The following is a 27,306-nucleotide window of genomic DNA, read 5'->3' on the forward strand; positions in this document are numbered from 1 at the left end:
CGCGCGGCGGCGGCACTGGATGAGCGGCAAGGAAGGTGATGTCTCTGCCCTCCCTTCCCTCCTCTCCCTCCCGCAGGAGAACGAGGCGCGAGGAGCTGGAGCCAGCGGAAGCGGGGGGAGGCCCCGCGGCTCGGAGGGACGGGGGTGCGGAGCCTCCGCCGTGCTCAGCGCTGCCCTTCGGCCGTGTCGCTGAACTGACACTGAGGGAGGCCGCTCCTTCACGGGTGTCCTCGACCATTCCTTCTTGGGTGTCCTGCTTTCCCGCTGAGGCTGTGCCAGAGAACGGGGTTTTAGGGATTGCATCCTTGGGGGTGAAAAAGCAGTTGCTTCAGCGGGAAGCCGAGTGTGTTAGGCCTGTAAAGCACTTAACGTAACTGCGTTTCAGTATAGTGTATATATATCTATGCGTATATATCTTTCTATCTATATATCTATCTATATACACACACATATACATATATATATATATGTTTTGCAGCTCACTTTGCAACCTGTATGTTGGTTTAGCCCCAGCAGTCACACAATGAATCACAGAACGGGTCAGGTTGGAAGAGACCACAGTGGGTCATCTGGTCCAACCTCCGTGCTCAAGCAGGGTCATCCCAAAGCACATGGCACAGGATTGTGTCCAGAGAGTTCTGGAATATCTCCAGTGAGGGAGCTTCCACATCCTCTCTGGGCAGTCTGTTCCAGTACATGGTCACTTCACAGTAAAGAAGTTCTTCCTCATGTCCAGGTGGAACTTCCTATGCATCAGTTTCTGTCTGTTGCCTCTTGTCTTATTGCTTGGCAACACCGAGAGTCCCACAGACCCCCCTTCAGCCAGGCAGTAGGGTCAACAACAAGAAAGCTGGCTCTTTTATTTTCATTTTAATTTTTTTAAAAATCAAGGTTAAGTTACTGTTGTTGTAGCCTATGGTTTTTTGATGTTGAGGTTGTTGATTATTCAGGGGAACCCCTTCTCTCGACTTCTCTTTCTTCTTCTTTTCTCACTTTAGGAGGGCCTGTTTTTTTCCTGTAGGTCATGATGATGTTCCCAACTTTTGGTATACTGCAGAGAGTTTAACTCTCTGCACTATTTTGGGAGATGTATTTGTAATGTTTTAACTGCTACAGGAAAAACAAAACCCTGAACTCATGTCCTAACAGAGAAGAAGGAGAAAATGATGTTCAGTTTCCTCTTTTAGAAAGTAGCTACGCCCACTTCTGGTTTTGGTTTGGGATAATAAACAATTAAGCGGAAACATTTTAAAATCCAGTGTTCTTCTGTAACTTTTAAGTAGCTTCCTTTTGTTCTTCTTTTAAGGCAGTTGAGAGAACTCTACATGTTCAAAAAGGTATGCCTGTATGCCAGTTTGACAGATGTTAGGAAGACAAGTGTCCAGCTGTCACCAAAAGGAGGGAGCGAGAGGGAGGAAAGGTTGATGCGTGGGCGACACAATGAGTCAATCCAAAGTGAAGGAAGGACAAAAGGAAGAAACAGTACAAGATGTAAATCAGAAGTAAAATACAGTCCAAAAGAGATGAGTTCTGGATCTGGGTCTGAAAAGGGAGTCTAGGGAAGAGGCACACAAAGCTAGCTGAAAGGCTACATCAGGGTGAATAGAGAAGAAATTGGTTAATGGGCAGAGTGTAAGGACCAAAGAAGCTACAGTGCAGGAGCTAAACCTGCATACCTAAGTAGTGGTAGTCTATTTAAATTATACCTTGCTTCTTTTTCTGGTTACTGAAGATGCATGACATAAATAATTACAGTAATAAAAACTTGCAGTATATTGACTCCTTTCAAGCTGAAGAAAAAAAAGGAAGGGAAAAAAAAAAGTCTAATCCTATAGACCCTTGTTCACGGAAGGATTTCCATGCAACCATTCCCTTACAGAAAGAAAACATAAAAGGTTGTCAAGACCTTTCCAAAAAAAAAAAAAAAGGACTTAGGATCCTACCACACTTCTCCATTGAAATTGGTTGGAATTTTTTTTCTAATTTTCACTAGGAATGTGGTAGAAAAAAATAACGTGATAATGTGAAGCTGGCATCAGTCAATAACAATCATCCAGTTACCTTATTCTATCCTGTAAAATATGGCTACAGTCAGGAATGCTCTGAAGACAGGAATGCTCTGATTGTACTCTGGCAAAACTATTTTTAAATATATTTTTTTGTGTGTATCTTCTATTAATAGGATCGGGTGGGTTCAGAAAACGCAAGCATGACAATTTTCCACATGGTCAAAGAAGAGAGGAGAAAGAGAATGCTAATCCATCTTCAGCTTTGATGACGTCTTTTAAATGTAAGTAAGCATTTGAAAAAGCAGATTATAAAAACATGTAGAAATTGCTAGGAAATCACCAGTATTTAGTGATGGAATAAACCATCTCTCTCTGAAGGAGAAGCTTGGTACTAGTTGGACTCATGGTCCATACCTTTAGAGCTTAGTGTTCTGTTTTTTGTGCGGTGAAGTCCTGAGAGTGGGACTTTGCATAGCTCCCCCTGACTCATGTCTTGCTCCTGTTTCCATCCCACCTGCTGTTCCCCCTCCCCACCCCACTTTTGCTGAACCTGATGCTGAGCAAACTGCACAAGTGGTCAGCCAGGCAAAAGGTGAGCGGGCCCTTTGATGACAGAAAACTGTAGGATCTGCAGAGGTGTAAAATCTGAGCCTCTGGGGGCAAGAGGAGGAGGTGGCGACCTTTGGGAAGCTGAGGAGGCTGCTGACCTTGGCTCTACTGCATAGATGACTAAGCTACTTTTATGTAATTATGGATGTATTGTTTTTTGACTCGGTACCTGTTTATACCTGCACTATTTAAAAATAAGAGTTTAACTAACTAATATAGACCTGTATGTAGACACTTACTTCAGTTGAGTACTGTTTAAAAATTAACTTATGTTTGAGTTTCTTTAAATAAGGAAGTGTAAACTTCCCTTTAGCAAAATTGTTTTTATAGGATTTTTCACAAAACCAGATTTAAACTCTATTAAATTTAAATTTCTCGTAAGACTAGCCCTGACGAGGCAAAGTTGAGCTTCAGAAATGAGAAACTTTGGCAGAAGAAAGAAGGAGATTTAGTATGGGCAACAAATTAATTCTTGGTGTAAAATTTTCCCCATTCCACCTATTTTTTATGAAGCTAAGGAGGGTGAAGAAATATAAGCTGTAACAGCTATAACATCTGTAACAGCTGGTCACTTCCATGTCAAATAATTTCCTTGCTTTTTTAAATACAGGTATTTAGATTTTTCTGTGTAAATCATCTTGGCAGATGATTAACTGTGACCCCTGAACTTTGCTCAGAGAAGCTGTGGATGTCCCATCCATGGAAGTGTTCAAGGCCAGGTTGGATGGGGCTTTGAGCAACCTGGTCAAATGGAAAGACTCCCTGCCCATGGTGGTGGGGGTTGGAACTAGATGGTGTTTAAAGTTCCCTGCAACCAAGCTGCTCTGTCATTCATGTTGAATATCGTACCTACACTTGTTTCCTTCCTTTTCCATGAGATCTAGGCAGCAGTATTTGGATAATTTCAGAAAGGATTTAAAGGACACAGTTTATTCACCTTTTTTGAGATCCACTCTTTGTACTGCACTAGTGTTTATAAGTCCCAGACAGAAACACTGGTGGTCTTTGTCTCTATGTCAGGCACAAGCATTAGGAAAAGGTGTGCTCCAGATGGTTTACAGTTAAGGAAACTGCATAAGGTGAACCAGAGTTGTGCACTATTTCTGTGTATGTTGTTTGAATCTAAACAACTTAATCATAGAATCATACAACCACAGAATATACTGAATTGGAAGGGACCCATCAGGATCATCGAGTCCCGCTCCTGGCCCTGTGCAGGACACCCTGTTGTCCAAACGCGTCTTGAACTCTGTCAGGCTTGGTGCTGTTACTGCTTCTCTGGGGAACCTATTCCAGTGCTCAACCACTTTCTGGGTGAAAAACCTTTTCCTAATATCTAACCTAAACCTCTCCTGGCTCAGCTTCATGCTGTTCCCTTGGGTCCTATCACTGGTCTTGAGTGAAGAGATCAGTACCTGACCCTCTGCTTCCCCTTGTAAGGAAGCTGTAGACTGCAACAAGGTCTCCCCTTAGTCTCCTCTTCTCCAGGCTGAACAGAACAAGTGACCTCAGCCACTCCTCATACGCCTTCCCCTCAAGGCCCTTCACCCTCCTTTGGACACTCTCTAAGAGCTTAATATCTTAGTTATATTGCAGTGCCCCAAACTGCACACTATTCAAGGTGAGGCCACACCAGTGAAGAGCAGAACGGGACAATCCCCTCCCTCGACCGGCTGGCGATGCTTTGCCTGATTTCCCCAGGACACGGTTGGCCCTCCCGGCTGCCAGGGCGCTGCTGACTCATATTCAACTTGTCATTGACCAGGACTCCCAGGTCCCTTTCCTGGCGCTGCTCTCCAGCCTCTCATTCCCCAGTGCATACACACAACCAGGGTTGCCCCATTAATGTGTGGCCTTAAACGGTTATACGCGTTTTGCTCTTCTTACTCTCTGTAAAGAAGTTGTACTTGAATTGATCTACTGGCATCAAAGATTTCTAAAAAAGTAATGAGAAATTGTCTTCTGTAGTAATTACAGAATCACAGGATGGTTTAGTTAATCAAAAACCAAGGAGTTACACCATTTTTTTGTTAATACATTTTAAATATGACAGCTCAGTGATACAGAGAGTGGATAGTACCTTGGCTTTTAAGGTTAAGATTTATTAAGTGTCCTTAAAATCAAAGTATCAATAGAGTTGGAGTCTTTGCTTTCAGTGTTAGATTAGACATTATAGTGGAAATATGGAGGAAATGGCTGTGTGGTCTTGATGTGTTAGGCTGGAGAACCCTGCTGAGTTCTAATCCTTCACAATTTTAGGCAGTATCACAGTACAGTAGATTTTCTTGCATCCTGTTAGGCTAAAGATTACTGTATGTGTCTATTTTACTTCAGGTCAGAAAGCACTTCCTAGTAGTCCCTAACAGGTTTAAAATCCAACATAAAAGTCTGAAAGCCACAACTGTCCAGAAAAGATTGGGAGCATTGCTAATATTATAGATCTTCAGAAAAGTGAATTTCCTGGTAGATGACATTTGTAAATGGTCATAGTAAATGTCATATATGGTATCCTATGAAGGGAAGTTCCAGTCACTCTTCTTCAAGTTCCTGCCACTATGATCTGAGGAAAAATTTCTTCTTTATGATAATTCAGGGGTGGAATTGACTCTCAGAATTTGGAAGAGACACACCAAACAGACATGTGTAAGAATTAAAAGATCATTTGTGATCTATCTTAGAGCATTTGTGATTTGTCTTAGAGTTTCAGAATAAGGTTAGGAAGAACAGAACAAAATAAGAGGAACCAAGCTTTTACCAAATACAGTTACTTCTATAAATTCATGTAAACGTTGCTTGCCAGTGAACTGCTATACTTTTTTAAAGGATATTCCCTTGTCAGACCCTTTAAAAACATAACCTCTTGGTTTATTTTCTTCATTTTCTCACACAAAGATGTTAACATTTCATTAGGAAATGTGTTAGATTTCTCCTAAGTATCTATTAATGATTTATTTAGTGGAATAATGGTCTATGAAGTGTTAATGGAATCTGTGAAACATTCATGATGTTTGACTGTGATAACTATATACACCTCCTCTCTTCTCTGTATTCACTGTAGTTGGAGAGAATTAACATCAGCAAGTCAGAAATCTTATTTTCAATAATTGATCTCACTTTGCTTTACTACTTCTAATCCTTAGGGATATTAAAATACTTGACTTTTGGCCAAGTCTAGCTGGGATGTGAAATGCAACCTTTCTTATAACTAAATGGTGCCTTTTGAACAGTATATGTGCCTTAGTCAGATACCTTTTATTTGTTTTGTTTTAGAGAACTAGTGTATCTTATTTACAAATTATTGTAGGGTTTTATTTTTAGATTTATTTTGCTTGATTTGGGTGAAATCTTAAGTCCATTTCCTGAACAGCACTACTGTGAAATAGATTTTACTAGCAAAAGCAAGTATTTTTCCTTAAAATTGTTTGGGCTGCCGTAAAGCATCATCAGGATTGATGTCTATTTAAACCTGACTTATTAAACAAAGGTATTATTAATGATGAATTTTGCAGCTCTGGCAGGTGGTAGGCAGTGGTGCCCTGTGCAGCCATGCCCCACACAGGGGCAGCCACACTGCCCACCTTGGGGTAAGGCACCTGGGGACAAGGCTGGTGGGGTGGGGGCTTGTAAGCAGTGACTGCAGCACAGGCACTTTGCTCTCCCCACGCTGTGTTCATGTGCTAACTGTGCTTGTTGCTGTAACGATTGACTCCGCAGCATTCCAGCTGGAGCTTGACACCAGGCATGATAAATATGAACGGCTCGTGAAGCTCAGTCGTGATATAACTATCGAAAGCAAGAGAACGATATTTCTGCTCCACAGGTTTACCAGGTGAGTCACACTGAGCGTGAAAATGTTCATAGAAACCTAGAAGCTGCCGTGCAGTGTTGTCTGTGTTTGTGATTAGCAGCTGCAATGTTCTGTTGAGAGAAATTTAATTAATTTCCCATAAAGATCCTTTAGAGTGGATTGGAGCTAGTTAATGCACGCTCCAGTTAGAGAATTACAAGATGCTGATTCAAGTTTCTTGGTTGGTTTTATTGGTGTATTAAACTAGATCAGAGCAGCAGAATGCACAGCAGATGAGAGCCTTGCAGCTTTTAGCAGGCTGTGAGAGAAAAGTATGCACCCTTCCTTCAGGTTAGTTGCCTGGGCTATTAAGTCACCGTTTTGGTTCTTGCAGCCCCACCCAAGGTCATCAATGCAAAGAGGAGGTGACCTGGGTCCATTTATGTAAATACTACAACTGGATAGGTTGTTCTATGAAGTTTGTGTTCTCATGTGTTCTATGTTTTGTGTTCTCATGAGCCTTCAAGCAATCTTTGAAAGCCACAAACAAACCAGAACAACAGGAAAATGTGAAGCTTTGCATAGCCCGTTGTATAAAACGTTTACCATATATGACAGACATTGGTCTTGCATGTTATAGTTGCAATAGTTCTCCCTGTTCCTTTTTTTGTAATTTAATTTGTTTTTTGTTACCTATCAATGCATTTATGCTGAAGTACTAACAATTTATAGTTACCATAGTAGTAACAGTTCCGAACAGATTATGAAGTTGCCCTCTTTTTAACTTGGTTTTCTTCTGCAAAGAGGTATTGTGATAATTCCAGTAACCACTACAGCCTTGACTGTAAATAGCTACTCCCACTACTGGGGCTAGGTAGCTGGGAACTCGTGGAGGAAAGAACAACAACAAAAAACTCCTAATTACTCCAGATTTTAGATTCCTGTTTTGGAAGACATTCCTGTTTTGTGAGAGTGGAAGCTTTCCATGCTGTGTTTTGTATTTCCTTCTCCTTTGCAATTATTGTGGCTTTAATCTCGTTAAACTTCACTATGTGCTTTTAAATGTTTTCTTGAGACCAGTCTATCAGTAGTTCCTTAAATAGACTGTAAACTAATATACCATATAGATTATTTGTGGTAGGGGAAGTTTAAAGGAAATTAAATATACTTGGCATTTAAAGCTTATTTTATATTGTGCTTTTGAATCAGATATTTAAACTGTTCCTGAACAGCATAGTCCATAACTACTTCCTGAAAGAAATCACGTGTAGAAGTACATCATGTATTATATTTTGCAATACTGTCAAGTATTGCAAAATATTGATTTTTTTTTTTTTTAAAGAGGTTGAAGGACTTCTGTAAATACTGCTAGTTTTCTGGAATATTTTTTGAAGCCTTTGCATATGTGTCTCCTTTTTCTTACTTAAGCAATAATTACTATTCCAGCCTGGAATAAACATAATCCTACCAGAACTCTGTTTGGCTGTTTGATTATTTTCCTAGTAACAATCTACAGAATCCGAATAGGTATCAATGGAAGTTAAGCTGTTTCTCATTCCAGTGCCAGCTTTGCTTTTTCTTGAAGCCATTAAAAATATATTGATTAGTAAAAGAAAATGTGTAATGTTTTTTAACTGTTTGCTCATGCTCTGAAAACAGCTCTTCCTGTTTTATGGTTGCAGTGCTCCCAATGGGGAAGAAATACTAAAGGAGTCTGAAGTCAAGCTAGATGCTGTCCGACAGAAGATCAAGCAGGTTGCACAAGAACTGATTGGAGAAGACATGTATCAGTTCCACAGAGCTATATCTCCAGGTAAATTATTTTAAAATAGGGAAAGTGTGCTAGTTTGAAGTGTGCTCAGTTTCTCTTTATGTAGCAGTACTTCCTCCTCATGCTGCAGGTCTGAATTTGTTACATTTCTGTGGCTATAAATCAGGACTCAGGTTACTAGCAAAGTTAGCTCTGGTAGAGAGCCTCTCTGGTAGAGAGGCTGTTGTCCTTCAGCCTTCTTTTCAGTGCAGTTTAGAGGAAGATTTCAATAGAAGACTACAAGTGGAAGAATTTGGACCCTGATCTAAACTGCAGTTGGGAGTAGTTCTAACAAATATACTGGCTAGTCTTCTCTGACTGAGAGGAGCATGTGTAGCACACTCAGTTACCCCATCTGAAGGGTTATAATTTCTGGGAAGAGAGTAGGAGCAACTGTCTTGTGAAATTATCCATTTTGAGTTGATAAAATTCATTAATTAAAATCCTTAGATTAGCATTTTCTTCCTTCTTAAGACTCAGAATGTGTTTCTGCCTCTCTGTTAGAAGCATTAAATCAGTTTATATGTTTCAATCACATCTTTTTCTGCTCCTCTCTGTAAACAGCAGTCCTTTACCAACATTCTTGAGAATTAAGTTGCAGTGCTTTCATGACTTTCTGTCAAATCATATTTCTTTGCTGAATCTTTGCTGACAATTTGAGTCTTACCTAAAATTGGTATGCCTTGTTTGTGGCAACATATGAGTAAAATATGTAACTGCTTCTTTGACATCTTGGTCATGACATAAAAGAGTCTTGTGTTTATCGATCTCAGATTTAACGTATTTGGAATTGTGTATATTTAGGTAAGACTTTTTCAACTGAGGAGAGCTGAAGATTTGCCCTGAATCATTTAATTGTTTAAAAATGTCCATAAGATTGATTTGATAGACCAGAAGCAAATACATGTACATTATTTACAAGACAAACAGTTAACTTGTACTCATGTCTTACACAAACTTAAGTTTGTTAAGGGTGAGACAGCTCTTGAGTGAAAGCTCAGTTTAGCAATATGGAACCAGAAGGAGCTTGCTCTGATAGTCTTCAATGGCTCTAATTAATTCCACAGTCCTCTTACCTGTGATGCATTAGGTTGTTCAAATTAAATACAAGTAGTTTTTTCTTAAAGAGCTACCTAATCTGTATGTGTCTTGCTGCTGTTTATAGCTCAGTACTGTAATGACACATTGAAAAGAAAAGGTAATTCAAAACACTGACACTACAGATGATCTCAAACTGTGAACAATACTAGTCCAAGTATGAGTATATGGACTGTATGAGTATATTGAAGTATGCTGAAAATGTGTTTTGATTTTCATTTTAAGTACTATTTATAAAAGCCAAGAATTCTTGCATTCAGTTTTATGAAAAAAAAGTTTCTGAAAGCTTCATTGAGACTTGTAAACTGAATAACCCCTGAAGTTTGTAGCCCCGTGTGAGTCACACAATACTGTCTACAGAACAGCAGTGTTTGAGGTCTGCTACCTCATAGATCTTTGTGAGACTGTGTGGTGCAAGCTGTCAGCCATGCCATGGGAGCAAGATTCTTACAGGGTAACCAGTTACCCTGCATCAGCTGCCTCGCCTGAACTGTCTTTTTTTTTTTTTAAATGTGTCTTTGTGTGGGTAAATTCAGAGGCTTACCTCCCTCTAGTTTTACTGAGGAGCAGCTTGCCTGGAATTAGCTTGCATTCATCTCAGACATAATGGAGTAGACCTACATAGCAGACATATGGAAACTTACTGCATGATAACTTCTGGGTGTACTCGTATTCTTATAAAACAAGTGAGCAAACCTCATGCTAGTTTTCTACTTCCAGATTCTCTCCCCTGAGTAAAAAAAATTGATTTTTTTCTTAAAAAATACATTTTTTTCAAACCTTGAAAGCTAGATTTCGTTTTTTATGTGAAAGATATGTAAACTTGAGCTAGGCATAGCAACTTGAAATAAAGAAATTGATCAAAAAAAGATTTCGTTCAGGTTTCTTTGTGTTTGGTAAATACTCATATACAGTCAACTACACTGATTCTCCTGCATAATCTATTTCTGATTTGCGTGAAGGTACTTGTTAATACCTGAATGAACCTGAATAAACTCTTTAGAAAACAATTGAAAATATGCTATCAGAAACGACTCAGAATTTTTAAAATTTTTTTCTGTTGTAAATCTTGGCCTGTTAAAATGTCTAAGATCTGTTTGTCCATTGTAGAGCAGGATGAATTACTGTAGGGGAGGTTAGTAGTAGAAGTCTTTAGTAGAGGAACTTAGAGACCTGCTGCATGTGTATGGTGACAATGCCTCCACAACTGCAAAACTTTTAAATAGAATATGCAAATTCCGATGTAAGGGACCTACTATGATCACCCAGTCCAACTGCCTGACCACTTCATGGCTGACTGAAAGTTAAAGCATGTTGTTTAAGGGCATTGTCCAAATCCCTCTTGTAAACACTGACAGGCCTGGGGCATCGACCACCTCTCTAGGAAGCCTGTTCCTGTGTTTGACCACCCTCTCAGTAAAGAATTGCCCCTGATGGATGCAGCAGAGCCATTCCCACATATCCTATCACTGGATACCAGAGAGAGAAGATCACCACCACTCTCTCCATTTCCCCTCCTTGGGAAGCAGTAGAGAGCAATGAGATCGCTCCTCAGCCTTGTCCTCTCCAAACTAGACAAGCCCAAAGTCCCTAACTGCTCCTCAAAGGACATTCCTTCCAACTCTTTCACCAGCTTTGTTGCCCTCCTCTGGATGCCTTCAGGGACATTCAGATACTTCTTAAATTGTGACACCCAGAACTGCACACAGTTACATATACAGTAGCACATCCCTAACACTTGCATCAACTTGGAGTGAGGTTGTCATAGTATTAAAGAATTTTCTGACTACAGTATTAAGAAAATTTAAGAGAGTGAATCTTATTGACCCTTCTAGGTAAAAAGGAAGGAAGGCAAAAAGGTATTAGTGTGCTAAATAGTAAGGGGAAGAAGTAGACTCTTGTCCATCTTTCCAGCAATCAGGGGTGCAGTCTCTCAAATACCTGAACTTTGCAGTTTCTTTGAACAGAACTAAAAGATGGAAAATGCACAACCCCCATTGCATTTCTGAATTTAGAACCAGAAATGGCTGTACTTCTACTTTTTTCCTCTTTTAAGGTGACATAAGTGGCAAGTCTGTGGACTGTCATAGGTTGTATAATACTGATTGGCCCTGAGATCTCCCTGTTGTTTCTGTAATTTGGTATTTGTGCCCCATTAAGAAGACTGTTTATAAAATCCAACTGAAATAAGTTGCCTTCATTCTATTTCTATAGGTCATCTACTTAAATTCTAGCTTTTCTACATATGCTCCTCTGTGAGGGAAGTTTGTGCCCGCTGGTGCCCATGTTTTGTAAGGGCATGCATTAGAATATGGGCATGTGTCACTGAGAAAACAGGGAATGCTTTTAGGCATTGTGTAAATGAGCCTGAGTGTATAGCAAGTATGAAATGCTAACTTTTAGCCAGACCTTTACTCTTACCTTATTAATTCTTCTGCTCTCCAGTTAGTCCTTGGGATGGCAGAAGAAGGAACATGCAGCATTAAAGGCTTGTAGATCTTGAATGTGCTGAAGCTAGGATCCAGGAGGTGTCAGAGGTGTGAAGGTGCTTGATGTCAGGATTATGAGGCTGAGATAGAAAATCTAGAAACATGAAGAATGAGGGGACAGTTAGATGAAGAGCAACTGTGAGAGGGAATGCTTTATTCCCCATGCCCACTACCGTTTATGAAGAACAGTAACTGGGAGGGAAACAGTGATAAGAGTTAAGAATGTTGCTTTTAGTTTTGGTTTTAAGTCTAGTGTTCTTTAATTGTTGCTTTGCTTTGCTTTTTTTTAATGGGAAAAGCTTGCATACCTTTTTGAAAATAAATGTAGCTAAGAAAAGTGGTACATCTTTTGTCTTTATGTATTTCCTAGAGCTTTAAGTCTTGACCTTCCTTTGACCTAGTTTTCAATTCTGATTTTGTATTTTAAAGAAATTCTGGAGAATTAGTTAAAAACGTTGCCATTAAACTGCTTTTTTCTTCAAAAAAGAATAAAGAAACGCCTATGTCGCATATCTCAAAAGCAGTATGTCTAATTAACCTCAAACTTCCTAAAAATATTCTCCTTTGTCTTGAAACCAAACATGAAACATCCTCCTGTTCCCCACCCTACCTCTCACAGAAAGAGTAAAAGGGTTCAAAATGGGGCTTATAATGGAAACCGCTGTAGCAGCCTTAACAGGGGAATCATGACTGTCTGCGTGATAAAGCTGCCTAATACATATTTTATTCAGTATAATAACTGTTAGCCTATAAATAGAAAAGTGCTATGAGTATAATGCTTGGGAATATTGTTTGCCACTTGTAATTGTTAAATGCTTTTTTTGGGGTTACTCCAAGCAGTTGTTCTTTTGACTTGAAGATAAAACAATTCTGGCAGAGCACTAAAGAAGTTTCATGCTTTCCCTCATTAAGAATAGTGCTAATGGCACGCAGGACGTTTCCCCAAAGGACACTTGCATGAGCTCAAACACTGAGTATAGCACTAATTGAACAACAACAAAAACTGATGACTGTTTTCTACACGTTTCTTAACAGTACAGATTGTCCCAGGGGATGATTAAACAAGCAAACAAAGAGATACTGAAATAATGAAGGCTTTTTTTTAATGCAGAGCTCTTCATTTGTTATGTTAGTGTTCTGCTTTGTTGATATTTTTAAAGCTTTACTATTTGTAATATAGAATTCCTGCTCCTTTGCCCTACTTTGCAGTGTATACCTTATATATCCTGTGAGGAAATGTGTACTGTTTCTTTAAAATTGTCGAGAGACACTATGCAAGAAAACAACTGCAAAAGATTGTATGAATCTATGAAAGGGAGGAAGAAATTTTTCAGGATTTTTTATTTGTATATATATATGTGTTTAAGCATTTAGATATACATATTTAACTCTCAGCTGCTAAGGGAAATATCAATTGTATACCGGGCAGATCTGTATGAGACCTAAAGACAAGAAAGAAATGGTCTGCAACATGTGTAGGGTCCTGCACTTGGGTCACAACAACCCCACGCAGTGTTACAGGCTGGGGGAAGAGTGGCTGGAAAGCTGCCTGGAGGAAAAGGGCCTGGGGCTGCTGGTCGACAGTGCCTGAACGTGATCCATCAGTGTGCCCAGGTGGCCAGGAAGGTCAATGGCATCCTGGCTTGTATCAGCAATAGTGTGGCCAGCAGGACCAGGGCAGTGATTGTGCTTATGTACTCAGCACCTGTGAGGCTGCACCTTGAATCCTATGTTCAGTTCTGGGCCCCTCGCTACAAGAAAGACCTTGAGGTGCTGGAAAGTGTCCAGAGAAGGTAAACAGAGCTGGCGAAGGGTTTGGAGCAGAAGCCCTGTGAGGAGCAGCTGAGGGAGCTGGGGGTGTTTAGCCTGGAGAAAAGGGGGCTCAGGAGGGACCTCATTGCTCTCTACAACTATCTGAAAGGACATTGTAGCCAGGTGGGAGGCAGTCTCTTCTCCAAAGTAAGGAGCAATAGGACAAGAGGAAACAGCCTCAAGTCACACCAGGGAGGTTTAGATTGGCTATTAGAAAAAATTTCAACACGGAAAGGATTGTCAAACATTGGAACAGGCTGCCGAGGGAAGTGGTGGTGTCATCAACCCTGGAGGTATTTAAAAGACATGTAGATATGGTGCTTAGGCATATGGTTTAGTGGTAGACTTGGCAGTGCTGGGTTAGTGATTGGACTTGATGATTCTAAAAGTCTTTTCCAGTCTAAACAGTTTATGTTTCTATGTTAGGATTTATGGAATTATTCTAAGCATGTTCTGAATTTACTCTACATAAATGCAAAACTTGTGTAATGCAGAGGGAAAATTAAGGACTGCTTGGCTGCTTGTTAGGTTGGCATTGTGTGGGATTAAACGGAGTACCTTTTTAACATGATTTTGTTAAGTGAAATCTCTAGCTATTTGAAGATTTACTCAGTTTTTTGTCTCTTAAAATTTTAAATGAGGAGCCCATAATTCTTCTGGGGCTTCTTAAGTAGTGTGGCATCAAGTGGTGATAGTAGATGCAACTGGAGCATTGTTGGCTGACCTTTATTTGCTGTGCGCCTGTGCTAGCAGCAGTGGTGAGGGGAGTGCTGTGCACAGAGAAGCTCATTAGCTGTTTATCATGTCTGCACTTGCTCTCAATAGGATTAGATGAGGAGGCTGTAAAGTGTCAGCACCTTGTCAAAACTATTGCTCTGTGACTGCTGCTGCTGCTGCAGGAAATTCTGTGTAAAAGTTCAGCTCTGACGCAGTCTAACACATAATTTATCTTGTGCAGGCACTATTTGTGTTCTGAGAGAATGGTATAATGGAGCTTTTTTCTGTCTTCTGCCTTATACCATTTAGAGTCCCTTTAAGCAGGTAAGCATATTGCAACAAACTGCATTGCTGGATCGGACAAGGCCAGTTAAGGCTGTGTGGATGAAAAGGAAATACTTTACTTGCACTAGAATGCCACTTTTTAACTGCAGTATATAGGACCACCAGCCATGATGCTGTAAGAAATGCTGTGGAGATGAGTGGGGTCCAAGCAGCCCAGATTTGGATTACCGATGATTTTAAGTAATAAGTTTTTTTTGGGTATTGTATGAAGGATTTGAATTAGATCATAAACTAAAGCAACTATCCACATGATGATTTCTGTGTTACTGTTTTTTTTCTTAATTTTTTAAACTCGAAATATGGAAAGAACATCTCATATTCAAGCTGTGCTAACTACCTTTCTATTTGTAGACATACATGTATTTCTGAAATAATATCAAGGTACATAATATCAAGGATCATATCAAGGATAATATCAATGAACTGTTCTGCACATCAGGAACAGTGGAAGTAGGACATTATTTTCTTCTTAAGAAAGCTTAAAAACTGTAATTAAAATAGGTGGCATATTGAATCGTAGGCTGAGGATGCACAGGAAAAACTTTTTACTGCATGAGGCAGGTATCATGGATTGTAAATGTCTCACCCAGGATAAAAGCTGAACACACCTAAAACACTGAAAGGAATGCTATTCATGAAGGAAGCAATCAGGTTTATGCAAGATGGTGGGAAAATATAATAACACAGGAACAGGATGTAACTGAAGAATTAATCTATTTGCTGTTGTAGGTGAGAGGTAAAATGCCAGAAATGGAAACAAAGTTTCCTGATTATACTGGAAAATTAACAGAATTTGCAGTGAATAAGCTAATGTTTATCAAATACGATTTTGTTAATTTCTTTCTTTCTGTTTTGTTACTTTTTCTGTTTCTCTGAACTCACATCCCCAGCTCTGCCAACAAGCTTGGTCGAACATTTTCTTCACCTTGCAAGTTGCTTGTTTCAAATTTGGTGTCTTCAGCTTGTGGCATTTTACTACTCTTTCATTATTTTTGGTTCATGCCTTTTTTCTAGGTTAATCCAGGGAAAGGGAAAAATTGGCAACTGCAAAGCCTTTCACTTTGTATTCTCTGCTGCAGGTCTTATATGTCAATACACAAAAACTTAAAACAAATTTGGGAAAATGAATGCGAATTCAGACATGACCAAATAAGTCATACACTATGTGAGCATTGATTATCAACTGATCCCTGAATGGTAATAACAGGAAGCTGTTCAGGGCAGCATAAGTCCTTAAGTACAGTCTTTTAAGGATGCATGCTGTGGTTCAGCATGATCACAAAGGTTGTCCTTTCCTAGTTTTACCTTAAGACCTAACTGTCCTAAAGTCCTGCTGTACTGTTATGACAAATACTGCAGTTATTCACATGGCAAACTGAAACTAGTGATATTGTTTATCTTTTAATTCAGTTTTATAGCTAGCAAACGGAGGAGACTTTGTACTCTCGCTCAGGAATATTTTTCAGTCTTGCAGTTATTGACATTAGTCGTTCACAGATCAGATCTCTCCAGCCTTTACAGGAACCAAGTGCAGCTGGGACATAAGAGTTCAAGAAAAATCTATGAAGCTTTTTTGTTTGTTTATTTAAAATCACGCAGGAGAATGTGTCATAGAGGAACTCCATTCCAAGAATACAACTAGTACAGCACCTCGTGATTTCGTTTTTGTTTTGCAGTCATATGATGAGAAATAGCGGTTGGTGAGTGGTGATATACCCTTATACCATCTCACCAGAATCTATATTTATGAGGATAAATGGTCACCACTGGTACTTCTGTTGTGCTCGTGAGTTGGGTCTGTTGCATGGAAACAACATAATCTTAAGGACAACTTTCACTGTGGTTTGAACTGCAGAAGCTGTGTTGTGTTAGGTGCTCTTCCTTCTTTGATCATTGAACATCCTGGCTGAGTCAGAGCTTCCTTTCTTTGGTATCTTGAGCACTTGCCCTCAAGGCTGTTAGTACTGTAAAATTTGCCATCTAACTGAATGACTTCTAAAACTCTATATTAATTATCAAGGCAATTGGTGGTAGTCAAAGAGGTCAAGAATACTTTGTAGGTTTCTGTTTGTTTTTTAAGAACTCGCGTAGAACGTTGGCTGCTCCTCAGAATTACTATGTTTGGGGCTGGCACGTGGGGTGTGAAAACAAACCCCCAAACTTCAGAACAAAAAACTTGATTACAGAAGTAACCATGGTCCATCCCTCAGATTCTCAAGTAGAAGCAAAATAGAAGTTTGTGATTTTCTGACCCACAATTAGTCATCTGCAGAAAAGCCCAGCACTGCTCATGTGTCCATGTGTTTTTAATAACAATACAGAAAAGGCTTGATTAACCTGTTCTCTGCAACAAAACATTAAAATATTCTTCACAGTTCTCTGAAGGATTTTTATGCCTGTTTGGGGAAATAATTTAAGTCTCTCAGGCACCTGTCTCTATTTAATAGGGAACCTATATTTGTTTCTGTAGTTGTTGGGAGAACAGTCTAGTCTTGGGATTACCTTTACCCTAAAATTGGTGTGTATTCAACTTTAAACAAAGTGCAAACAATATTAACACTTAAGTATGTGAAATAATCGCTTCAACGCATGCAGCTAGAAGTGAACAGAATTTTTTTGTGATCACAGGTGTGTCAAATAGCAATTGACTAATCATCAAAGCATTCAGGGCTTAATACCATAAATTGACATGAATTTAATTATTGGTATAATAGTAAAATTGCTCAGCCTTTGAATTATTGCTCAGTAAATAGAAACAGATTTTTTTCCCAAATTTCTAAGATTGTATGGACATTTTTCTAGTCCTTTTATTTGCATTTGTTAGTTACTACTGGTTTATAAAATCCATCCCTGAGTGGAATCACTCTTTTAAGCCATTTTCACAACAGGATGTCCAGAGCATGCCTGTCTCTGAGGAGGGCTGGCTTTATGCTGTTTCAGCATACTGTTATAAAATTAACCTTTGACTTCATGCTCACAATCAACAAAGCAGTTTGATTGTTTCACAATCCCAGTTTTAGTTTAGTTACTTAACTTTTTATCGCTTCTACCTGGAAAGAGACATGTGAATCTAAGGAACCATTGTCAAGTATGCAGAGAACTTAAAAGGAAAAGACTAAGATGTGAGTTTTTGGTTTCATGTTAACAGGACACCATACATTTAATTTTTGTATTAATACTCTTAAATTTAATCTGTGTACTTGTTTCAGTTGATGATGTACCTGTTAATTATTTGCTTATTTTACTAGTACTCCACTTCATTGATCAATATGCTTATAGAAGTGCATTCCTTAAGTCTACCATCCTCCCCGTAGTCTGCAGAGATTAGTAATAAGGGCTCTCCACTTTAACTTAGTTTTTCCTCTTTTTGGGATTTCCGCAAGAATATGAATTTTTTTCTCTTCGCCCTCCCCCTGGGTTATGTTGGTGTTGGGGTTTTTTTTGTTGTTGTTGCCTTATATATTTTCTGGGAGGGGAGCGGAGGGGAGAAGGGATATTTGTTTCTGTGTCTGGGGGTTTTTTTAATGAGAATGTAACTTGCCAGCCTAAATATGATGATAAGATAGAGCCATGGCTGTGCTGTTCTGATTTTGTAATGAATTAGCAAGTGGGTAGTTTCACATGACTCACCCTGTAAATAATGTGCCCCACCCTTCATATAGTGATCCTGGAAGAAACTTGCTGAGTATATCTTCCTACCGTCTTTCTAGTGGCTGTTGTTGGCTTGTCATTTCTGCTGCGTGGTTTAGGAGAGGAGCTGGGTAAGAGAGCACAGACTTGTGTCTATCTGCATGTATCAAACCCATCAGCAGAGGCTGCTCTGTAAACAAAAAGATACAGAGAATGAGGACAAAGGATAAGGAAGAAAATGAGTTTGAGTAGAAATAGGGAGAGAAGCAGCTTATTCGGGAAGATGGCAGGTAGCATTGGCGTTGCTAACTCTAACATGAAATCCATTTGAACCTGTTTTGTAACCGTTGAACAGATATTTAAAGGAGGAAGTGAAGTAAACAAAATTTTAGGAGGAAATTTTCACCCTTTGTTTGATCTGTCATTCAGGGTTGAAGCTTCCATGCATGCATGCACGTACATCTCAAGTGGAATTAGATTCATTCTCTTTACCCTAACGTGACTCCCGCAATGAAGTAATTTCTATTCTTAACTCATTTTTTAAATAGGACTAGCTTTTTCTACGTCTTATGCATTCATTTGACTCTTGGATTGAGTGGTCCAATGACTTGGTTTGGGGTTTTTTTAAGAAACCTGATTTCTTGCTAAGTTTCTTAGGGAAACTGATTTTCTTTCTTCATCAGAGCTTGCCTATGTAGTTAAGGAAAAATATCTTGAATATCAGCTGATACAGCTGACAAAAAATTGCTCAAATTTTCAGGCAGAAAAATCTCCTTTATAGATATGTGCTCAGAAGATATTTCAGTGTAACTTTCTAGTTCTTATGTAGAAAATGAATTTTCAAAACATAGAAAGAAGCTGTTATACTGGATCACTGTCACTTGTGTAGTACAAGCTTTTTCTATAGAATAAATGTGATAAAATATCAAAATACTTAAGCAATTTTTTTACCTTATATCTGTAATTTTAAGAAATGCTGGTAGAAATAATACAATGCTTTTAGTTGGGATTTTTGGTCCATGTACTAGGAAGAACCCCGAAAACATAAAAGGCAGTCTTAAAAATATTCCATTAGCGGCAGCTCAATCCATAAATAAGCCAATTTTGGAATAAATCCAAAACAAGAGCATAAGGGGAAAGGTATTGTTGGATGGTGTAGTGAAATGGGATGGGGTTTTTCACCTTGGGAATTACTTGCTGAAAATAACGGATGTCCTACCATTAAGCTAAAACATAACATGTTTAAACATCCTTCTACCTGCACATGGAAATACCTTATTTCAAGGTCTTGGGTCATTGAAATGTCATACTGTAGCTACTTCTGGAAGGACTTAAAAAAATTAATCATCAAATATTAATATTTTTTACGAAGTAATTGTGACCAGGATTTGTTACCAGTCTATTTGTAATGGTAACCTTAAATCAGGTTTTGTAAGACTTACTTGTAAATATTGGGAGCTAGATTCCCTAACTGTGAAAAGGTGACAGTAAATGGCAAACCAGACTGCTTGCAACATTCACATGGTGTTGTTAAACAAAAGGAAGAAGCAGAAGACATGTCAGCTAGGGTGGGATGACAGGAGGAGGCAAAAATGTGTATACATACATATAAATATGCCCATATAAAAAAATACGTAATGATAAATGAACAGAGGAGCCAAACACTTATAATGGAAAAGGATAAAACTTCTCTCTGTGTGGAGGAGTAGTAAGGTGGAGTGAACTGAAGTAGGAGAAAACTGTTTACCAAAGAGTTTAAGGCTGATTTGGTCTCTCTGAGAGCTGTGGGAAATGCCAGATTGATTCTTCATATGTGATAGTCTTCTCCACAGATAGCAGAGAGAGATTCTCACAGATACTGGCATATTGAGTGCTGCTGTATCTGGTAGCTTACAGCTTATCCACAGAAAAAGCCAAAATTTCGTAATGGATTACTGGTTGTGTTACATCAGAGGGCAAGTCAGGGAAAGAGTGAGTGATGAAATCTACCTCTCTACAGCTTCTGAAGTTATTTATCTTAGAAGATCCTGAGTAGCTTTTATCTAGTATTCTTCTATTGCTTGTGCCCAGAATGCTTTACCTGAATTCAGTTGATTAAATTATGGTATTTAATTGACCTTGCAGCTCCGTGTTTGTATTCTGGTTTGTGAACAGCAGTGTTTAGTGTGATTTTGGTTGCTGCGTGTTTATTCTGTTTTTCCCACTGCTGCTGTAGAGAAGCATAAAGAATCCAGGCTAAATTGCCTTTCTGAGTTACTTCCACTCAGATACATATTTAAAAGGAAAAAAAAATGCAGGCCACTTATCGTGCTTTTGTGACTGTAATATGGAAAGCCTTCTACCCCTTGAGTTAACTCTAGTTTTTCAGGGTATTTCCACCTTCATCTGTTATTCAAATCTATGTTCTCTTCTTTTTGATTTAGACTTTTTGTTTGATCCAGGTGAAGTCTAAATTGCTTCTTCCTGCATATCTCCATAGGCTGAGGTCTTGGCCCTGTAAAGGTCAGTTGAGGATATTAAAATTATTCTAATGGAACTAGGATTCTACTTCTGGTACCATGGCTATGTCCTCATTTTCTCACTATATGCACTGACAAAACTATTGTCTAATCCTGGCGCTCTTGCAGCATGATACCTCTTTGCTTCTCTTGAACTGAAATCAGCCCCTTAAAATGGCTCAGAATAGCTCTGCTAGAACCATCTCTGTCATGTTACAGTTCATTCCTTTAATGTCATCCTTTGGAGCTTCTGTGTCCATGGGTCAGATATACACATGCATTGATTTCGTCTTCAAAACTTTTTATAGCTTAGTACTGCCATGGTTATTTGTTCCAGCTTTGTTTCTGCTTTTTTTTCCACCGGCAGTGCCAACTTAAGCTTTCTGCTTATGAACTTTTCTCACATGCTTTCCCCAAATCTGCTCTCTGCACATAAGGAAAAACTGACAACTTGTGAAATCTCCTTGTCTGAATATTCAAACTCTTTTTTATATCTCACCTTTGCTGTAATGCATACAGAAACTCACCATCTGCTAAGTAGGTGGCAAGAGGTAATTGTGGCAGGGAGCTGCAGGTGGCATACAAATCTGGTACAAACTACATTTGTTATCCCATCTTTTATTTCCTCGCCAACATACCAACTCCTTTTGTACCCCTGCCTGCCTTGATTTTACAGTGTAAGTTATTTGGACAGAGCAGTTATTCAGTATATTCATAGAATCACAGAATAGATAGGGTTCGAAGGGACCTCTAAAAATCACCTAGTCCAACTCCCATGCCAAAGCAGGGTCACCTGTCAGTCCTCTTATTGGACATCACGATCCTGTCTGGTTGATTTTTTTTTTTTTTGGTCTGGAGTGGTTTATAACAACTGACGATTTAAACATGAATTTCACCAAACCTGCATATTTTAAGGAGCCTGTTCACTGATTCCCACAAAATAGAGAAGTGGGAAATGAATTGCTGTTGCTAATAAGGTGAAACAAGGGAAACTTTTTTATTCTTTTTGCTTTTGATTTACCTGCAGTCTTTTTCTTTGTCATTTCTCTTCGTGAACTCGTGAAAGTGTAATCCACACTCTCCATAATACAAATGCTGTATTTTAAAAGCTCCATTATCATAGAATGGTTTGGGTTGGAAGGGACCTTTAAATGTTATCTAGTCCAAACCCCCTGAAATGAGCAGGGACATCTTCAGCTAGGTCAGCTTGCTCAGAACCCCCTCCAGTCTGACCTTGAATGTTTCCAGGCATGGGCATTGACCACCTCTCTAGGCAACCCATTCCAGTGCTTCACCACCCTCATTGTAAAAAATGTCTTGCTTTTATCTAGTGTAAATCTACTGTCTTTTACTTTATAACCATCATCCCTTGTCCTATCACAATAGGCCCTGCTAAAAAGTCTGTCCCCATCTTATAAGCCCCTTTTAGTTACTGGAAGGCCTCAATCAGGTCTCCTGGAGCCTTTGCTTCTCCAGCCTGAATAACCCTCAGCGTTTCCCCATAGGAGAAGTGCTGCAGCCTTCTGATCACTTTAGTGGTCCTCTTCTACACCTGCTCCAACAGATCCAGATCTTTCTTATGCTGGGGACCCCAGAGCTGGATGCAGCACTCCAGGTGGTGTCACACCAGAGTAGAGGGACAGAATCACTTCCCTTGACCTGCTGGCCATGATGCTTTTGATGCAGCCCCAGAACACAGCTGGCCTTCTGGGCTACCTGCACATTGCTGGCTCATGTCAAGCCTCTCATCCACCAGCACCCACACGTCCCTCTCGTCAAGACAGCTCTTCATCTCTTCATCCCACAGCCTTGATTGACATGGGGGGGTTGTCCTCACCCAGGTGCAGCACCTTGCACTGGGTCTTGTTAAACCTCGTGAGATTCCCATGGGCCCACTTCTTGAGCTTGTCCAGCTCTCTCTGGGTGGCATCCCATCCCTCAGAAGTGTCAACCACACTGCTCAGCTTGGTGTCACCTGCAAATTGCAGAGGGTGCACTTGATCCCACTGTCTGTGTCAGGGATGTAGATATTAAACAGTGTTGGGCCGAGTATGAACCCCTGGGGTACACTATGGGGAGCTGCTGTTCAGTATGTTTCTGAGAGTACCATGATTCTTTAAATTGAAATTACAGAAAGTTCTGAATGCAAAATGCAGTTGGAGTAAAAGCTTGAACATGTTTATCTGCTATGTGCTTGGTCTGACTTCCATACTTCAGAAGTGTTCTGTGTTAGATTATGCTTCAATGTTATTTCTGGATTATGTTAGTTTTCACTTTTTGCTAATAACCTTCAAATAGTCTAATTTAAAAGACTTCTTAAAAAATAAATAATCATGAGGGTAGATCATTGCCGAAAGTTTGAATCATTAGCTTAATTCTACTGGTTTTGCAGGACTTCAAGAATATGTTGAGGCAGTCTCATTTCAGTATTTTATCAAAACACGATCTTTGATTAGTGTTGAAGAGATCAACAAACAACTAATATTTACAGCAGAAGACAGAGAAGAAACAACAAACACGGTAAAAGTTTTTCTTTTCTCAAGTGACAAACATCTTTCTGGGATGGAAATGCAATGAGAAGGCTTAGTCACATTTTTGGCATCTGATTAAATAAGGCCAGTAAGTGCAATGGGATTAGATATACATGTGGGCTTTGACTCACTTGTTCAAAATGCTTTTTATTCTGATAAAGTTGTAAACTAAATCCGTGGGATACAAGTTTATAAATTTCACATCCTTTTTATTCAGAGCAAACTGAACTCTTTCTGGTAGGGCAAAAGATCCAGGACAGGGAAATACTAGCAAACAATGTAGAAGAGGGATTTTTACTGCCTGGGACAGCCTGTAAGACCTGCTGGTGTATAGTAATGTTGCAGAAGTTGGGAGAGATAAACAAAGCCAAGGCAGGATGAATTCCCTGAATAAAATCTTACTGCTGGTACTGAACTAGTCACAGGAGACACTCTATTCAGCTTCTGTTAAAATGTGCTGCATACATCTTAGCTTGGTCCTTTGTAGCTTTCCTGGAGTTGATTACTCCCAGAGGACTAGCTGGTGTCCCATCACACCTTAGCCCTAATACCCTATCTGTTGTTTATTGACTTGCCTGTACTCCTACCCTGCCCTAAATGGGTCATAGGACAAACTGCTGTCACCAACCACAGTAAACTGGGTGCAGTTTGATTGTTGGCAGGGGAAAACGGGTGATTTGGTCGCAATCTACAGAAGCGCACATGCAGTTGATGTGCAGTGTCCTATAATGCTGCTTTAGAAGAATTCCTGAGTCCGTTTCTGTTGGAGAGAGTCTGCTGCAAAGCACTTCTCATTCCTTCTTTATTCTCTTGGTAAGATATTTGCAAAGAAACCAGATTTGTAGCTTAAATTAATTTGTTTTTACCAGAGGCATGCCCACTGTGGCACACTTAACTTTAACAAACTGTGAAGTTGTTAACCACAGCATCCACGCCTCTGACCAGATCCGAATTTGGGTAGATAGTGTGTTATGGAAACAAGTGAACAGAAAGAAACTTCCATTATCTCCCATGTTACCAATATTTTGGCAATAAAAAGTATTGGAAACTTGAATAAAGGAGCAAACTTGTAATTTTGTGATGAGTTTTCTTCATGAAGGTTTTTTTTTTTAGCTATTTTAATGAGTTCAGTTGATAGAAAACATCTGAAAATACTATAGCTATCAACTTCTTTTAGAAAATATATTTTGAAATTCAAGATTTTATTACAAAATTATATGATTCTTTTTCATAATGCAGACTCTTTTTGATTGTTTTGGTAGCTTTGGACAGACCATTTAGGAAAAAAAATCTTATCAGGCTGAGATCTGTCAGATGAAAAAAAAACCCAGTCGACTGCAAATAAATGCTGCTACAAAGATGTGATCATTGTGTTTGCAAGTAGAGATGGTAGAAGTAGCTTTTGTTTATCATGCTTGCTAGAATTAAAATCACATCTCAAGTAAAAATTGATGCTTTCTTACATTCTTGTCTGCTGGAAATCAGAGCACGTGGAAGTGCCGTGCCATTTAATTTTCCAGAATGTTTTTAATTTCCAGTTATGTTAGATAAGTTAGTGTGTATTTGAACCATTACAGACTGCTTTTTCGTAGTTCTCCGTACTGGACTTTGTTTTGTTCTGTCCCCAGACCTCCAATTCCCGTGACAAACAACCACATACCTGGAGCCTGAAGGTAACACCTGTGGATTACCTGCTGGGAGTGGCAGATCTGACTGGAGAGCTGATGCGTCTGTGCATCAGCAGTGTTGGGAACGGTGACATAGACACGCCTTTTGAACTGAGCCAGTTCTTGCGCCAGATCTATGATGGTTTTACTTTCATTGGCAACACTGGACCTTACGAAGTATCTAAGAAGCTGTATACCTTGAAACAGAGTCTGGCAAAAGTAGAGAATGCCTGCTACACATTAAAAGTACGGGGATCTGAAATCCCAAAGCACATGCTGGCTGATGTGTTCTCCACCAAAACGGAATTGATTGACCAAGATGAGGGTCTTCCTTAAAATAAGGACAACTCAGAAGGGAAGAGGACTTAGAAAACGCTTTTTAGTTATGGTTTGTGGGGTTTTGACCCTTCTCAAAGCTTTTTAGGTAGAGACATTTTTAGTTTAATCTATGAGAAGACTGTTTGCAGTAGTAATTTGTAACCAAAAATACTTTTTATGATGTGCAAGAGAACAAATGTCTGACTTTGGCCTCTTGGTATGGAATTTCCTGTATTGCTCCATTGTATCTTCTTTCAGAATGACCAAAATTTCCACTGCACTTCAGTCCAGTGACTGTCAGTTGCGTGAGTCACGTCAAACTGTTGTTGCTCTTGTTATTATAAGTTTTCAGCAAGCACAGCAGTGGAAAAAAATGGTTAGGTACTCTTATTTAGCATTATCCATAGGTTTCTGCTGACCCATTTTCTAAGTATTTGTGTTCTGTAGCCGTGTCATACCTAGAACAATGCACCTGTGTGTAAATTCATCCCTTGACTTTAAACTGAGGTGGTCTCAACAGTGCCATGTAACTTAAGTTTTCTCTGATTAGTGCTTTAAAGTATGAAACTGAGGCTAAGTCAACTTTTTACCTGTTGGTAATGAAGCTAATTGCACCAGATAAATAATACTATGCACTGGTTATTTTGGGGCTCTGTTTAAACTGAGCTCTGTTCGAGTTAACACTGGTACTTCACAATTTTGACATGAGCTAGAAGATCCACAAAAAAAAAAAGTGGAATATATTGTTTTACATTTTTTGTAGTATAGTTTAATGCAGAATCTGACATATTTCTGTTTGTAGACAAAAGAAGTTGTCATACAAATTGTGTAATTTGGTGTTACGACAAGCTGGTTTTGGCCAGAATGAATGGATGCAGTGTTGGGAGTCTGTTCTCCATTGTTTGTGCTGCCCTGAGGACCTCCAGTGGGGTTGAACTGCTATAAGTGAAAAGCTTTAAATATATGTTAGCAGGAACTATATCGTGTGCGTGTTCCTATGGAAAGGAAATTGCAAACAGAAGTAAGGCAGACATTCTGGCTTCCACATTTATCTTTGAGGTAGGTATGTCACTGTTGGCAAAAAATCAGGGCTTTATGCTGCTGTCTGAAGTTATGAAAGTCTGATAATGTACATTATGCTAAAGGAAAACAGATAAAACAACATGATCTTTAGACTCCAGGAAATAGGCCTCCCAACTGCAATTGAAAATACTGCATGGTTTTTATTTCCACTTCCATATGCTGTGATACTGCCAATATTTTTTCCCATGAGCATGTCCTGAATAGCTGGAATCATCTGATATATGGTTAGGAAGGGGTAAATACATTTCTATCACATTTTTCCATTGTTTCCATGTAAAGCAGTATGTGATGGGTTGAACAAGGAGTGGCTTTTTTCCTGTTGCTTAATACTATTTTTTACAATAAATTCTGAAAAGTAGTCACTGCCTCTATGTTAGTTCTTTTGCCTGTCTGTCCAAGTGGTAAATTACAGTGTGAGTTTCCTGCTGTGCAGGACTTGACTTGGAAGTCTCACTCCACTTCTATATTCATACTTCAGTGGGTACTTTCTAATCCCGAATCTCTTTATTCTTTCTCCCTTAACTTTATTCTGTGAAGTCTAAAAACTAGTTAGAATAGAAACTTCATGTGATCCTCTTGAATTAAAAAAAATCAAAGCAAAGGATTCAGATGACAAAACAAGTATATCCCTGGAAGAAACCTGCAACACTACCTACATTTTTACATTTGTCCTTGTTTTTTCTCTGTTTCTTTTTCCCTCTGATGGGAGGAGAGAAAGGAAAGGAGAAGGATACTTACTAATAGGAATAGGAATAGTTTTGGAGTGTCCCCTCCCCTGAAATGTATACATCTAGTTCAGTTGATGCAGCTAAGAGTATAGTTCTGTGTCTTTTGGCACAGCTAAATTTATTGCAAGTAATTGCTTGTTGAGTGTGTGTCAAGCGAAACCAGATATTATTAGAG

General features: G+C 39.2%; 1 protein-coding gene across 1 annotated transcript; it reads left to right on the plus strand.

The window, feature by feature from the left end:
* On the plus strand, positions 1-27,074 carry TSNAX (translin associated factor X). Its single transcript, XM_018077439.2, has 6 exons — positions 1-35; positions 2,183-2,290; positions 6,333-6,447; positions 8,088-8,218; positions 23,197-23,324; positions 24,964-27,074. Exons 1-6 carry the CDS (start codon positions 20-22, stop codon positions 25,336-25,338), a joined length of 873 nt encoding a protein of 290 aa, XP_017932928.1. The 5' UTR covers positions 1-19; the 3' UTR covers positions 25,339-27,074.
* The last annotated feature ends 232 nt before the right edge of the window (positions 27,075-27,306 follow it).

Source organism: Manacus vitellinus, unplaced genomic scaffold, assembly GCF_001715985.3.
Source record: "Manacus vitellinus isolate BGI_N305 unplaced genomic scaffold, ASM171598v3 scaffold_37_pilon, whole genome shotgun sequence".
In the NCBI taxonomy this organism is placed as follows: domain Eukaryota; kingdom Metazoa; phylum Chordata; class Aves; order Passeriformes; family Pipridae; genus Manacus; species Manacus vitellinus.